The sequence below is a fragment of the Watersipora subatra genome, chromosome 3 (assembly GCF_963576615.1).
Source record: "Watersipora subatra chromosome 3, tzWatSuba1.1, whole genome shotgun sequence".
Taxonomy (NCBI): Eukaryota; Metazoa; Bryozoa; class Gymnolaemata; order Cheilostomatida; family Watersiporidae; genus Watersipora; species Watersipora subatra.
The window spans coordinates 55,291,953-55,305,205 of NC_088710.1; the positions used below are offsets into that span (position 1 = coordinate 55,291,953).

General features: G+C 38.1%; 3 protein-coding genes across 3 annotated transcripts in view; 1 reads left to right on the forward strand and 2 right to left on the reverse strand.

The window, feature by feature from the left end:
• Positions 1-55: 55 nt before the first annotated feature.
• LOC137391971 (uncharacterized) lies at positions 56-2,562 on the reverse strand. Its single transcript, XM_068078549.1, has 4 exons — positions 2,459-2,562; positions 1,807-2,095; positions 937-1,383; positions 56-753 (listed from the first exon to the last, which is right to left on the reverse strand). Exons 2-4 carry the CDS (start codon positions 2,041-2,043, stop codon positions 346-348), a joined length of 1,092 nt encoding a protein of 363 aa, XP_067934650.1. The 5' UTR covers positions 2,044-2,095; positions 2,459-2,562; the 3' UTR covers positions 56-345.
• Positions 2,563-5,482: 2,920 nt separating this feature from the next.
• LOC137390249 (zinc finger protein Elbow-like) lies at positions 5,483-7,013 on the forward strand. The gene is made up of 2 exons (XM_068076579.1): positions 5,483-5,651; positions 5,755-7,013. Exons 1-2 carry the CDS (start codon positions 5,532-5,534, stop codon positions 6,829-6,831), a joined length of 1,197 nt encoding a protein of 398 aa, XP_067932680.1. The 5' UTR covers positions 5,483-5,531; the 3' UTR covers positions 6,832-7,013.
• Positions 7,014-7,315: 302 nt separating this feature from the next.
• Positions 7,316-13,253, reverse strand: part of LOC137390247 (brefeldin A-inhibited guanine nucleotide-exchange protein 1-like) — a 32,588-nt gene continuing 26,650 nt past the window's right edge. The window contains exons 30-38 of the mRNA XM_068076571.1: positions 13,100-13,229; positions 12,882-13,017; positions 12,336-12,474; positions 11,889-12,043; positions 10,754-10,899; positions 9,924-10,113; positions 9,244-9,382; positions 8,969-9,086; positions 7,316-8,140 (exon numbers count right to left, since the gene is read on the reverse strand). Of these exons, the coding sequence (XP_067932672.1) occupies positions 7,982-8,140; positions 8,969-9,086; positions 9,244-9,382; positions 9,924-10,113; positions 10,754-10,899; positions 11,889-12,043; positions 12,336-12,474; positions 12,882-13,017; positions 13,100-13,229 (1,312 nt within the window). The 3' untranslated portion in view covers positions 7,316-7,981. The remainder of the gene's footprint in view (positions 8,141-8,968; positions 9,087-9,243; positions 9,383-9,923; positions 10,114-10,753; positions 10,900-11,888; positions 12,044-12,335; positions 12,475-12,881; positions 13,018-13,099; positions 13,230-13,253) is intronic.

The window sequence follows — 13,253 nt, forward strand, 5'->3', positions numbered from 1 at the left end:
CAATTGAGTTCATCAATCTGCCAAAGCTATTAGCAATAAACATATAAATGAAGTTAACAAAAACAAAGAAAATACCTGCAACATAATTTAAAATGTTCTACCTATTTGACCAGAAACAAACATTAAAAGATCTTTTAAAATTACTTTGCTAAAAGTAACATCAGCTGACAATATAAACTTGCGAATTTGATTAGAAGGTGCCTAACTTAGGTGCTCATATAAAGAAACTAGGCAACTACAAGTCTTACCATTTTAGATATTCCACCTGTTCAAAGGTGTCATATTGATAAACTAAACGTTGAGCTGATTTATTTGCTGGAAGAATTTGACTATCACAATGTACTTTTATTTTCGTAGTTTATTATATTTCGCCTCACAACCTTTAACCTTTTCAATGTAGTAGTTGTCGTTATTGATAGCCGCCAATAGATCAACCTGAACAAGGCAAGTGTTGTCATATTTGTGTATTTGAGAATTATCGAGTCTAGTCCATTCCCCATTTCGGCCTTTTTCATAGACGTCGACTATGCTGTCGTGATGATCGGGTCGATAGTTATCATCAAATATAATATGTTGATAATCGCTGTCATATGGATCAATCCAGAGGGGCTTAGCGCAGCTATGGTGGTACTCGTTACGTTGCCAGTACTCAAAGTCATCTCTAAATCCACATACTCCTTGAAATTCACTTGTAAACTTGTAAATATCATCCGCGCTTTTCAACTCTTTGCTAACTCCGCCATCTACTGTCATCTAAAACCAAGTTTTTATGTAAAGTAGAATTCCCTAGTCATTTCCATGTGGTAAAATTTATACATTAATTAGCCCTTGAAGTTATCAGGTTCTAACGCTGACCGAATACATAGCAAATGGTGTCACAACCACATTAAAACATTCGTTTTAAACTGGATTATATATTATAACTATGTTACATACCTGCTGTAACTTCACCGTGCCATCCTCTTTTCGGACAATCCTGCCTGATGGCTTGTGCAGTGGCAGTTTCGGGAGCTCTGGAAATAACGGATGTTTATTTTCATTGAGTGAATAGTTGAGACTGCTCAGCACGTTCTCACAGTCGAGTCCGTAGGTTCTGATTATGATGTTGAAATCTCTTTCAGACTCATTGAGATGCTCTATGAGTTTATAGACAGCCGGCAAGATGTAGTGATAGTGCTTGCCATTGCTTCCTGGCATAGTCAACACAGGGTCAGCTAGTTTGTGACGCCATTCCAACTTTTGTAGATTCTTATGGTAATAGCTTTCGAATGAGGCACCCATATCAGTGTGTACAAAATCGCCGACTTTCATCCGGAGTGTGGTCCTATCTACTGGGGTTTTGACAATCATTCTTTCCAAATGCTTGTAGTACGTAGTCGTTCCCTGAAAAATTGTTTACTATTACAAAGTAAAAGTTTACAGTGATACCGATAGATTAGATTGAATCAAACCTAATACGGTATTCAGGCCAGGTATTTCATGATAACTGAAACTATATCCTGTCTAAAACCTGACAGATGTGACAGAAAATATAACAAAAGACTTGCTAAGCGCAAATTGCGATGTGATTATATACAGTAGGTATAGGCCAACCATCGTCATATTCTGTAGCCTCTCTGAAATTTTGGAGTTGGTTGTATCACAGCAGCAAAATCAACGGCGGGGTAACTCAAAGAGAAGTTATAGAATATTATTCATGTCTTGAGTGTTGTGATGCTAAGAATATCTCTGAATCACATATTATACACTCATACTTGAAGCGCAATAACCACATCTGCATTATAAAAACATCCCAATTTAACTCACTGGTTCAGGAGCGGTAAGACTAGGGCTCTTGCTTTTCCATTGCCACTCATCTTCTACACTTTCACAACCCCATAGCACGCCAGTCAGGTATGCATTGAGAGCTTGTTCTACTGTTATGCTTGTAACGCTATCAGCGACGATAAGGGTATTTCTAATGTCAAAGTGGAGAACTAGTTTGGGCTTCCTTTCGTTTAGGTCTAGATTTTTGTTGATGTCTAGTGACTCTTGGCTGGTCATGGTGAGTGCTTATCGAATGATGAGCTCCTAGCTGCCTTGGTTGCTTCTGTGGCTGTAAAAGCGTTGTTTTTATGTCAATGTATATTTACAGTGTCTAAGTATAACAAACTCGACCTGTAGTCTGTTCGTTCCACAGAAACCAAATAACTTTTCCAGAGCTAATTTTGAATCACTCATATCAATTATAGTGTTGATAACATAAAGATGTTTCAGTTCTTCAATAAGTTTCTAATGGCTTTATCTGTAAGCATAAACTTACAATGAATGAAACTCAAATCAGTGATTCATTTTCTACATGTAGTTGTAGCCAACACAAAGGTCTCTGAAGCAGTCAAACCTTTTCAAAGTACAGCAGCTGTTACATGTGACACTCTTGGTTTACTGCCAAGTAGAACCTCACAAATAATCTCCTCACCTGCTCTTTCTAAGCTCTTATCACCAGCTGTTATATTGCTTACTACTTTTTAGTCGGCCATCTTGTATCCAATGTAAACAGCCGATATGCAAACAATGAGCGCCCGTTCAATATTGCTTTAGTGAATGCAGGATTGAAAGTGCATGAGAATATATACTAAGCGTCCGCTGTCAACAGTCTCGTTGGGATCTTTTGTTGGTTCACCCAACGCTCGCTTAGTCAGTTTTGAAGCATTCAATGTCACCGGGTTCAATGAACATGTTTTTCTTTCTTCTTATCTGAATTTCATATTAGAGGTAGAGTTCAATGCTAACCAAGGCTCAAGTTGGTAGATAGAATTGGTTTGTACACTGACAATCCAAAAACATTTTGCTCTTTGTTTCCAACTAAACAACTAAATTTGGCATTTTTATTAATTACATAGTGTGGAGTTGACTTCTTTGTTCTTGTTAGTAGACTCGGTTACCTTCTTGTGACTGTCGCATGGCAACTTACATTATCAAAACTTTAATAATGAAGCAATAATTTAATGTCTTCATTATTATACTTTGTTATCATATTTCATCTATCGACTAATCACGGCTAAAGTGAGTTATTTCGTGCGTGTAAATCATTTATGCTGTCATGCAGCGAGTTGATGTCGCAGTCTTGCCTGATAAAAGCAGCAAAGGTATTGCGGCTATTGTTTAAATTGGTCGATTACTAATATGAATAGACTGAGTTCCTTGTGCCTATTTATTTAGCAAGTTGGTATTGGTCAGTAAGCCAAAGAAACTTGCAATCCAAGAGTTAGGAATGGTAAAAGAAGAATTATTCTCGTGTCGGAGCATTTAAATCTCTGGTTTGTATAAAACATTAACAGGTTAATAAAATATTATTAATTCATGTATTGTTCATGAAAAACCATAAAGAGTCAAGCTATAAATGCAGGTTAGGATTTTCCTTTCAACTATTTCCTTTCAGAGTTTATATTTGTATTTTACGGTTGTCTCATAACATTATGGTATTTAGCATTATTAAGCCTTCAACTGCGCTACCAGTCTTGCTCGGTGTCTCTCAAGATTTTACTGGCTCTCAGCTTTCGATATCAGCTATAAAGCGTAATGTTGATAAAATGCTGCAGTTCTGCGATGAGAAATGCTTGTAAAAATTTAATAACGGTTTTCAAGAAGTATTCTGAACAAAAGCCATTAATATGTCAGTGCAACTGAGACAGTCTTTTGTTCAGGAAATAGATACCTGGGGATATGAACAAAACCCGTTTTTACAAGTACAAATGATTTGCTAGCGCAAACCTATATGTGTGAGTTAGGATAATGGACAGTCATAAAAATGCATTACTGAATAATGAAGAGTGACTCGTGTGATAAGATCTTTGAAGCAACTCCATTATTCAAATCATTTAGCTAAGATTTGAAAGTTTTCGCAAATTTAAATATATCTGACTCACTCTGATATCTACTTCATATCTGATTCAGTACATTATGGAATTCCAATTTGCATAAAAATTTGGCTAGCCAATGTGAAAAAGTTTATAAAAATAAAAAGTCCTAAAATGAAAACTTTAAAATTTCAACTGCATTTCAACTTTCTGTCCAACTTGTTTCGGGAATTTTTTTTTTTCACTAGCAAATGCATATAACACAGTTTCATTGACATGGAGGATGCCGAGTAGTGATATTTTTATTTCTATTTAGCTTTATGATATTCTTGAGCAATGATTATAACAGGCTAAATTCTAACCCCCATAATCTCAAACACCAAGTTTGAAAATTCTAACGTAATGAACAAAGTATATTAAATTGCTATAATGACATTACAACGAAATAAGCTTTCTAACACAGTGGTAACTATAAACACTGACCTTCACCGCCCAAGTTGCTGTATCGGTTGGTATATTATCACACAATAAGTTATGTGTATGTGGATGAAATGCCTTCGCAGTGTATTTTCATACAGAAAACAGAAAAGGCACCTACCTTACAGCGTACCTCAAACCGTACTGATTGTATGAATGGTGTGTCTAGTTATAAGTAAATGTAAAAATTGTACAAAAAATAGCAATCTGTCACTCAACCACAACTAGCTGCGAGACGCGTATCAGCATAAGCTCATATTTTAGATTTGTACAAGTACAAAAAACTCGCAACTAAATGAGCTCAGCCTGTACAAAAACTAGTATGTTTGACAAAAATGCACAAAAATGAGTATGGGAAGACGTGGTACGAGGTTCCAACCCACTAATGACCACTGCTATGGTAAAAAGGAGAGATGATGATTCCATGCAGCTTGGGAATAAAGGATGGCATGCTACAACTAGTCTGCCCGACATAGACAAGACAAAAGTAATTATTAATAGTAAAAAATTGTATTTTTTATGACAAAAATTTATAGCAACAACCGGCGTGCTGATTAACCTGGTAAAGCCGTCATTCTTCATAAGTTTGTATGCTGTTGAGAGTCCGGCTTATTCATGTCTCAATGCTCCGCTTGCACAATGGTGATGTACCCATTTCTCAAGTGTCACTAAGATTTGTTTACTGGTGACTGTATAATTCAGTTATAATTTATTTAAATTCAATTTGCATTCAACCTTTTTCATATTCCCATCAGACCCGTTTAAATATATTCTGTATAATTTCCACTCCTCCGGGTGTTTGGTGATAAACATGTGATCTTCGGTGTCTGTGTGCATCACACTCTAGAAAAGAATGATTAAAGACAGTATCTCTAGTTAAAGCTACTTTGATCTGACGGGTTTACAATGCTATGCCACAGATCATTAAGGCATTTAGCCTATCATAAATCATATAGATTGGCAAGAATCTGTCAGTCACGCTGGTAAATGAGTTGGTGATGAAAAATTGATTGAGGCTAGTTATTTGTCAATCCCCCTCTTCACCGATTATTATTGACAGTGACAGCTCGTATCCACGACAACTCTTGGTGCATTGGAGAAATTCATGCCATGTTATTGGCTCTTATTCAGCGGATGTTCGCTACATAAACATCTGCTCCAACATAACCTCATTATTTCTGAAAAACGGAGCGGCTGTAAAAGAACAGACTTTTCATGACTATCTTCAGCACAGCGCCAGAAAAAAGAACAATGACAATGCAAAAGCCTTGTCAAAACGGACAGCAATCGCGTCAACAACAATATGTCAGACCAGAATCACCATCACCAACAACGGTAAGTACGCCTTGAGAACGTGTGCTAAAGAGCTTTCTCGTGTTATTTATGTTAGAGTAATTCAGTTATAAGTGCGAAGACTGTAGGTTCTGTTGTTTTATAGGTAAAGAAATCCCCTTTAGCTATGCTGGTGGATGCATGCAGCAACATAGGTCAAGAACTTTCCAAAACAAGCAAGTCTGGTGACATCCCAACACAATATGAAGTCAAAAGATCCAGAGGGACAGTATCGCCATTAAGCGGTGGCGAGAGTAAATCCAATTCCCCGCCACCACCCTATAGCCAACGCATGACCGGAATGTCTCCAAGCAGATCTAGATTGGAGAGCCATGCAAACAAAGAACATTTGTCAGTTGCTGCGAGCCTAGCTTCTCGCTACCAACTGATGTATCAACAATTTCTATACCAGTCTGAAATAGAGTATCTTCAGAAAAATAAAGGCGCATCAGCGAGTCTAAACAAATCGTCACAAGACCTATATAAAGCTGCGTCGTGCAACCTATGTCGAAGGAACCCAGGTTATAAAGGATATTGTGCGCATGAAAACCAAAACTCATTAAACCAAATGTTAGCTATGCTTAATCCGGGTTCGGCAGCTGCAGCAATGCTTGCCTATGGTAGCAAACTCGCCTCATATCAGCAACCATATTTGGACTCACAACTCTCTTCTATTTACCCCAGAAGTATGGACTCTTCCAACCCGTCTCCAGCTACAAGCCTTCCAATGGAAGGTAGAACTTCGGTTAGTTCAACTACCAGTGCGTCTCCTAGGCGGCAAAACACAGCGCAGCAGCATTCCAGTGAGGCTGAGCAGCCTATGGATCTCAAAATAGAACGACCTAGAAGCCCTGTATCAGCCAGTGCTCAACTGATCGAGTGCCACTGGGTTGGACCAGAAGGATACTGTGGCAAGAGGTTTAGCTCACAGGATGACTTAATGCAACATCTAAAACATCACGTGGCAGCTTGTCCCAACATTGTCATTGCAGAAGAAGGTCGAACCAACCCAACTAACAGATGCTCCAGCTCTCCTACAGATCGCAACACCCTTAAACAGCGAGTTTCAACATCTAATAGTCTTTTGACTTTGGGGAGCAAATTACCCACTGCACGATTCCAACCGTATCCAGTGCCTGAGCATATTTTTCCTAATGCATTAATTCTCGGTACACCACGCTAATACCACATCTTATATATACAAACTAAATTATTTTTTTTACTTAGCAGCATTATTGCATTTTAAGAACTCTATTTAATGACCTTGACATGAACAATCCATAAGCTGTTTGAAATGTTGACAATGTACGATGTTTTTCAATTGTATAGAATTTTTTTGTTCTACTATAAACATGAAAAAAGGCCTGTGACATATTCAGATCAATTGACAATGCCTAGCACTGCATGCAATTAAAAAACCGACTACATAATAATCTAAACAAGCACGTTGCATCTCCTACAACAAATTCTAAAAAGCATACAGAAAGTTAAACCAGATGTTATCGAATATTGTGGAACCAATGCTTTCAGCAAATTTAACTTTCTAAAACTGCTATTAAAAAGTATACAATAAAAACATGCATTTTCGATTAAAAAAAACATCTAAGGTGAAGGCTTGTGAGCTATAGCAATCTGATGCAATCAGCAAATATTAACTAGGCCAGATAACATGAAATTGCAATAGAATTATATATTTCAAATAGCAAAATAAGTAAATTGTGTAAATTTGGGAACTTTTGACAACCTTCATAAATATTTATCTACTAACAAAATGACATAGATTAAATGCTTCCACCTGACATGACAGACAAATTTATGTCAGCCCACAAAATGGCTATCAGTAAGCTTTAACAACCAGTAAAGGCAACTAATAGGTCAAACCAGTAAGCATTTGATATACACAATCGCTGAGCATGCCCAGGCTACTTAAGTAACATCGATAACTATTTCAGTGGCGCACAGTAGCTTATGCTAGAAATAGATAAGATGGTTTAAAATTTGTTAATTTTTCATTTAATTGGTACTGAAAAGATAGAATAGTAAAATAAGGGATAACTCCACCTAGAGCATCATCTTATGCCGTCAGCAGCTCAAAAAAGTACTGAACTAAGCTACCTGGATCATATAAATAATTTGAACCTGCGATGAACTTATCACTACAGCTGCAATACTGTCAGCCGTTTCTCATGACCGTCCCAAGGAGGAGAGGAAACAAGAACACAAAGGTTAGCCTTGATCGGTCCACAATAGTCTGTGTAGTGACTGCAGCAGGCATTTGTAGATATTCAGCACAGGAATGTAATCTTGGGTGATCATGTTACGAGTAAAGAAATTTAGCTAACAGATTCTACTGTATCTAAAGAGGGTACAATATTGTAGACTACTCCAAGTCTTGTAAAGTAAATCTTTAGCATGGCTCTAAGCTCTGGTTTTATGTCAGTTGAGAGGAGCTCGCACACCGCGTTGTAATGTGTAGAGGCGTGCACCCGGAACTACAAAAGAAATATACACTTGCAAATCGTTACCCTATTTGACTTTTAGAGCAGAAAACTCAAAATAATGCATACATCATATTAGATAGCGTAAGAGAATTGACATATTGATCGAAGCACTTATAAAAAACCAAGCAATCAACAAATTTTTCCAAGCACTTTGGTGAGGAGACAAATCTTTGTAAATCATCCGTAATCCAAATTTGTATGATTCCAAACCTGATAGCAATTTGTTGCGAGTGCTCGAATATATCAGGAAGACCTTGCACGCGATCAACATATTTATGCAAATATGTCTGAACAAGGAATGAGTGCTACCTTATTTCCTCTTTGAAAATTTTTGTCACTAAAAATTGAACTATGACATAAATGAAGCGTAAAGTCGAAACTCTAGTCCTTGACAGTTTTGGCATTACTAAAAAATGATTTTTTCATAAATAAATTGCAGAATTGCCAAACATAATCTGACATGACTTTGCACACGCCAGACTGTCTATTCCCTGAATTTTAGCTGCCTGTAGAGCGAATAAGTGAATACACGCTGCTAGTCATGGTCAAAGCGCCACAGGTAAAAGTTTAGCAACTTCCTATTGCCACCACCTTCTATCTATTTCATCAGACTTTAGTCTTCCACGCTTTGATGATGAAACCTACATTTCTACATCAAAGAAAAACTAAAATATTGTTGTACATTTGACTTTTTGATGTTCACTAGACTTTCAAAAAGACAAGGATTTCACAAGTTCTATTCCAGTCGGACATGGCTGAAACACCATAAAATACGAATAGATATTAGACAATATTCTAATCAAGCTGGTTCTACTGTACCTCATCGTCAGATAACTTGAGCATTCGACTGAAGATAAGTAACATAAGATCTCTCCAGGCGTCTCTGTGCCCATCGTTAGTTAGTGATAGGTAGTAAGAGAACGCTTCAGAACACAGTCTACAAGGGTGTATCATATTTAGTTGCATGCGTGTTACATCCTCAAGGTCTCTTACCGAGTAATGAGCCTCGTATGAAGGCCGAAAAAACGGAATAAGAACATTTAGACAATGAATCAATTTGATTTAGCCTTATTAATGGTAATAGGCTTACTTACTTTAATAGCTTCTGCTCTATCATATCCTTACAATCAGCCAGTCGTTCATCACTGTACATACTATAAAGTATCCTTAGGGAACAGGCTAAAGACTGAGTCTCTTGCTTTAGCAAGTTAGGTTTTGCTTTCCCTTTGAATCCTGTGTGAGCAAAATCAACACTTCACAGTACTGCAAACATTATTGCATGGCTAACTTATTTCTTAAAAGGCGTATTTAACAGTTGGGTATCTGATGGCTACTGTCCGCACTGCAAATAAAATGCTTGATTCCCACACTATCGACAGCAATTGTCGAGTCAGTAAATGTACTTCGGATCGCAACACAACAGAAACACCAAATAATCTCCTGTTAGCGATCAGTGAATATCACAGCACAAGTTGCTGAGGAAGAGGCAACTACAATGCTGTTCAGCCGTCATTTTCTGAAAGCCAAAAAACCAACTGTCTCCATTACGCACATTTATTTCAATTTTTTTTCAATTTTCAATTCAAAATTTCGGACTGATGAGCATTGAGTGAACAATGATTTGTTTACTAGCTGTTGCAGACCATCTCAGCCTCATGCCTACGACTTGCTCCTACATTCATTTATGACCCTCCAGAGAGAGATGGATGAAACCATGGATGTTGGAGGTCACGGATGTGACCTTGAGACCAACACACCGTAGCACTCAACGTACCAGCCTTCCATAGAGTGTTTCGCTGCTCGTGGTTGGAGTTGAATTGGACAGCAAAGTGATGTGAGTTATTGAGGCAGTCAACCAGCGTGAGCAGCTGGCTGGCAGAAAGGTAAGGGTACATTCCCTGATCACCGCTAACAGAACTGTCCGAGTGGGGTCTGACTATGTCAGAGTCATCGGCGGGACGTCCCTGTAACGATGCCAACGCTGATATATTGATCGATAAGGATACAGTGTTACACCATTTATTTATTCCACTTAGTGATTGACAGTTGTTTTGACTCACTGTTGCTATAGCATTACGAAGATACCTTTAAAACCTTTCCTCAATTATGAGAAATCTATGAAAACAGATCCATGCGTATTTTAGTAGCACATAAATAGAACAGGATGTACAAGATGCATTATTCTTATACGCTAAGAATAAACTTTGCTATGAATGTTATGCAAGTCTGAACGAAGAGTGAAATGGTCTAGCACTATCACACTGAACTACAAGAAAGCAGGGCTGGTGGCTAATGTGTGAATACCAGCTAGCAATATTTTATATTTTATATTAGAAGCTGGAAACTGTCCAATTGTTATGATTAGGCTTACCATTTGCTGCAGTTGCTAAAACAAACAACTCATTTTAGCCACTATTGACAGCTACTCTGACTCACGGTGATTAATCCACGATTATTTCTATTTGATGATGTTATAGACACACATGCACATGCTATCAAATATAAGACAACTGCAATTGAGAGCCGTGTCTAATTATAGACGCGTGTCGAAGGTAACAGCCTCTGTCCGTATATTGTCAAGCACAAAAAACTTTCTTTAGTCACCTGTTGTGCAGTCACCATGTTTTCCTGATCATCTTTTTTACTAGTCGTCGGGAAGAAGATGACATTGTCAATACTTTGTATGAGCTCCAATTGTACGATACACTTGATGAGGAGAGACGAGAAGAGCTTGTCTTGCGTGTGCACCTCTGCAAGAACAGATATCCATCATAAGTACAAACTTTAGATATCCATTTTCCTAGTGCTGCTATCGGAAAAATGCATCATAAGCTATGTTGATGATCACCATAGTGAGAAACGAGATAACCAACTTACGTAGAGCCAGTGTACCAGTCTTTTTAAAATATGAGAAATATTCAAATGTAAAGTATGCTTTATAAGCACTAATTTTTACTGCCATAGACTTGCCAAAGATGATGACTGTCATTTGGGTAAACCCAAAGAGTGAATTGCTTTGTACTTTAAGCTTCCAAAAGAGCCTTTCATCATCGAAAGGAGAGGTTTGATTGACATATATTTTCCATAAAAATTAAGTATAATACTTTCATTAAGGTAAATCCACCATTTATTGTCTTGGCTCAACAACAATTACCATCACTCATATTCTGCTAAAAAAGAGATAAGAGTGGTTAGCCATCAGGTTGACATGCTCAGACAGGTACCCTGCAGGTGCCATACCACATCCGACTAACCGATGAGCACAAACAATAACATTTACAAGAAGATGCTGTGTTGTTGAGCATAACGAGGTTTGAGTAGTGAATATTGTTTTTCATAGCTTACGAAACCACAACTCCTAGCATTCAGATGAGGATTCCTCAGGCAAGCCATAAATCAATAAACACATTCATTAGGATGTTTTTATTGATGAGCAGAAGAGTGAACAGGTGAAATAGAACACTTCCAGTCACAATAGCCGTTTTCAATATTATGAAACCTAAATATTAAACTAGCAATAATCTCCTCTTGCCATAGAGGAAAGGACTTCACAACCGAGTTAATGTCATCGTTTATAACAGCTCGGAAGCTGAGCATGATGAAAGGATACTAAATAAGAGCAGATTACAACAGATGTAGAAGATTGACATGTGTCTACCTAGTGTTTAGGCGCACATATAGGCAAGAGAGAGAAAATGACAAAAAGGAAAGAGAATGATAGAGGGAGATAGAAACTCACTCATGTTAGGAATTTTCTGATTGGCCGGATCTTGAGAAAGGACACTGATTTGACTATGTATGCTCTGGACACTTTCACTCCTCTTGAAGTCCCTCGCTAAAGGGCCACCAGCCTGTGGCTCGGAGTATGAGTCACCAGGAGTCCATGACATCAGCCTTCACAGCAAATGACTTATTAGCTTACAAGCGTATTGAGAGTATAACTTCAAAAGATTCTGTTTGAACTGCTGAGAAAACTGGCAGTTTGCCGAACTGGTTACTATGAAGTATTTCTGTGAATAAATTAAATATACTTGTGAATTTAAACGCATTTGCATAACATTGTCTGAGAAGAGACACAAAGTGCACCTAAAAGTGTCGTATCTGTCACTAAACGTTTCTGCATAAACAATCGCCAGACAACTGTCAGTCACACGAGGACGTCGCGTCAGCGGCTGAATTCGCTCACCTCTGAGGAATTGTTGACTCGAATATCTTTACTATACACTGGCAAGTTTCATCCCAGACAGCTGACGAAAACTTGGAACCGTTTGATATGACAAGATTCTCCAAGCAGTTGGTGCCTGACCTTGCCAGCTCTTCATTGTCTGCAAATGACGGATGACACTGAGTGACAAGTAGAACTAATGGTGCATGCATCGCTTTTCATACAATGACAGGCACATCAGGTGCCTTGATCCACTTAGGCTTCCAGAGCGACCATGCCAAATATGCATCACATTTCTGACAAATAATTGTGAAATGTGAGATAACATCTGTCAGGTACAACATGTCGCAAACACATCCTTGTTCAGAATATCTGCACGAAAAGCAAAGATTAGTAATCCCTAATGATTCGCACCAAACCTCACATTACAAAATATTGAAAGCAATTTTCAGTTGTGTAACATAAGATAATATCAATGCAATGAGTTGTCTTTCCAGTCAATTAGCAGTGAGTATAACACAGGCAGATACAAGACAGGATCAGATAGGTGCGCCGAAATCTACCCACCCTGCTGCACACACCAGTGCAACTGTTCATATAGATCTGAGAGAAGAACATCTTGAAGCACGCTGTAGTACTGCGTGAACACATCAACAATGGCATAGAGAGCATGATTGCACGTTGTCGTCATCCATTCCGTTTTCTGCAATAGACGCTATATTTGTAGATGAACAGACACGAGGCGCTAGATGAAGCATAAAGGAAGGTAAATGAGCATAACCTACTTCCGACTGCTGTTCCGGTAGTTTCATGTTGTCAAATATGCGGAAAATTATTCTAAATAAATCTTTCCACCAGTGCCTCTCAAAGTCTTCCCCGTAAGTCTTCATTATTTCGAACATGACTGTCAGACCCCTAAAACAAGCAAGTGATCGGGTG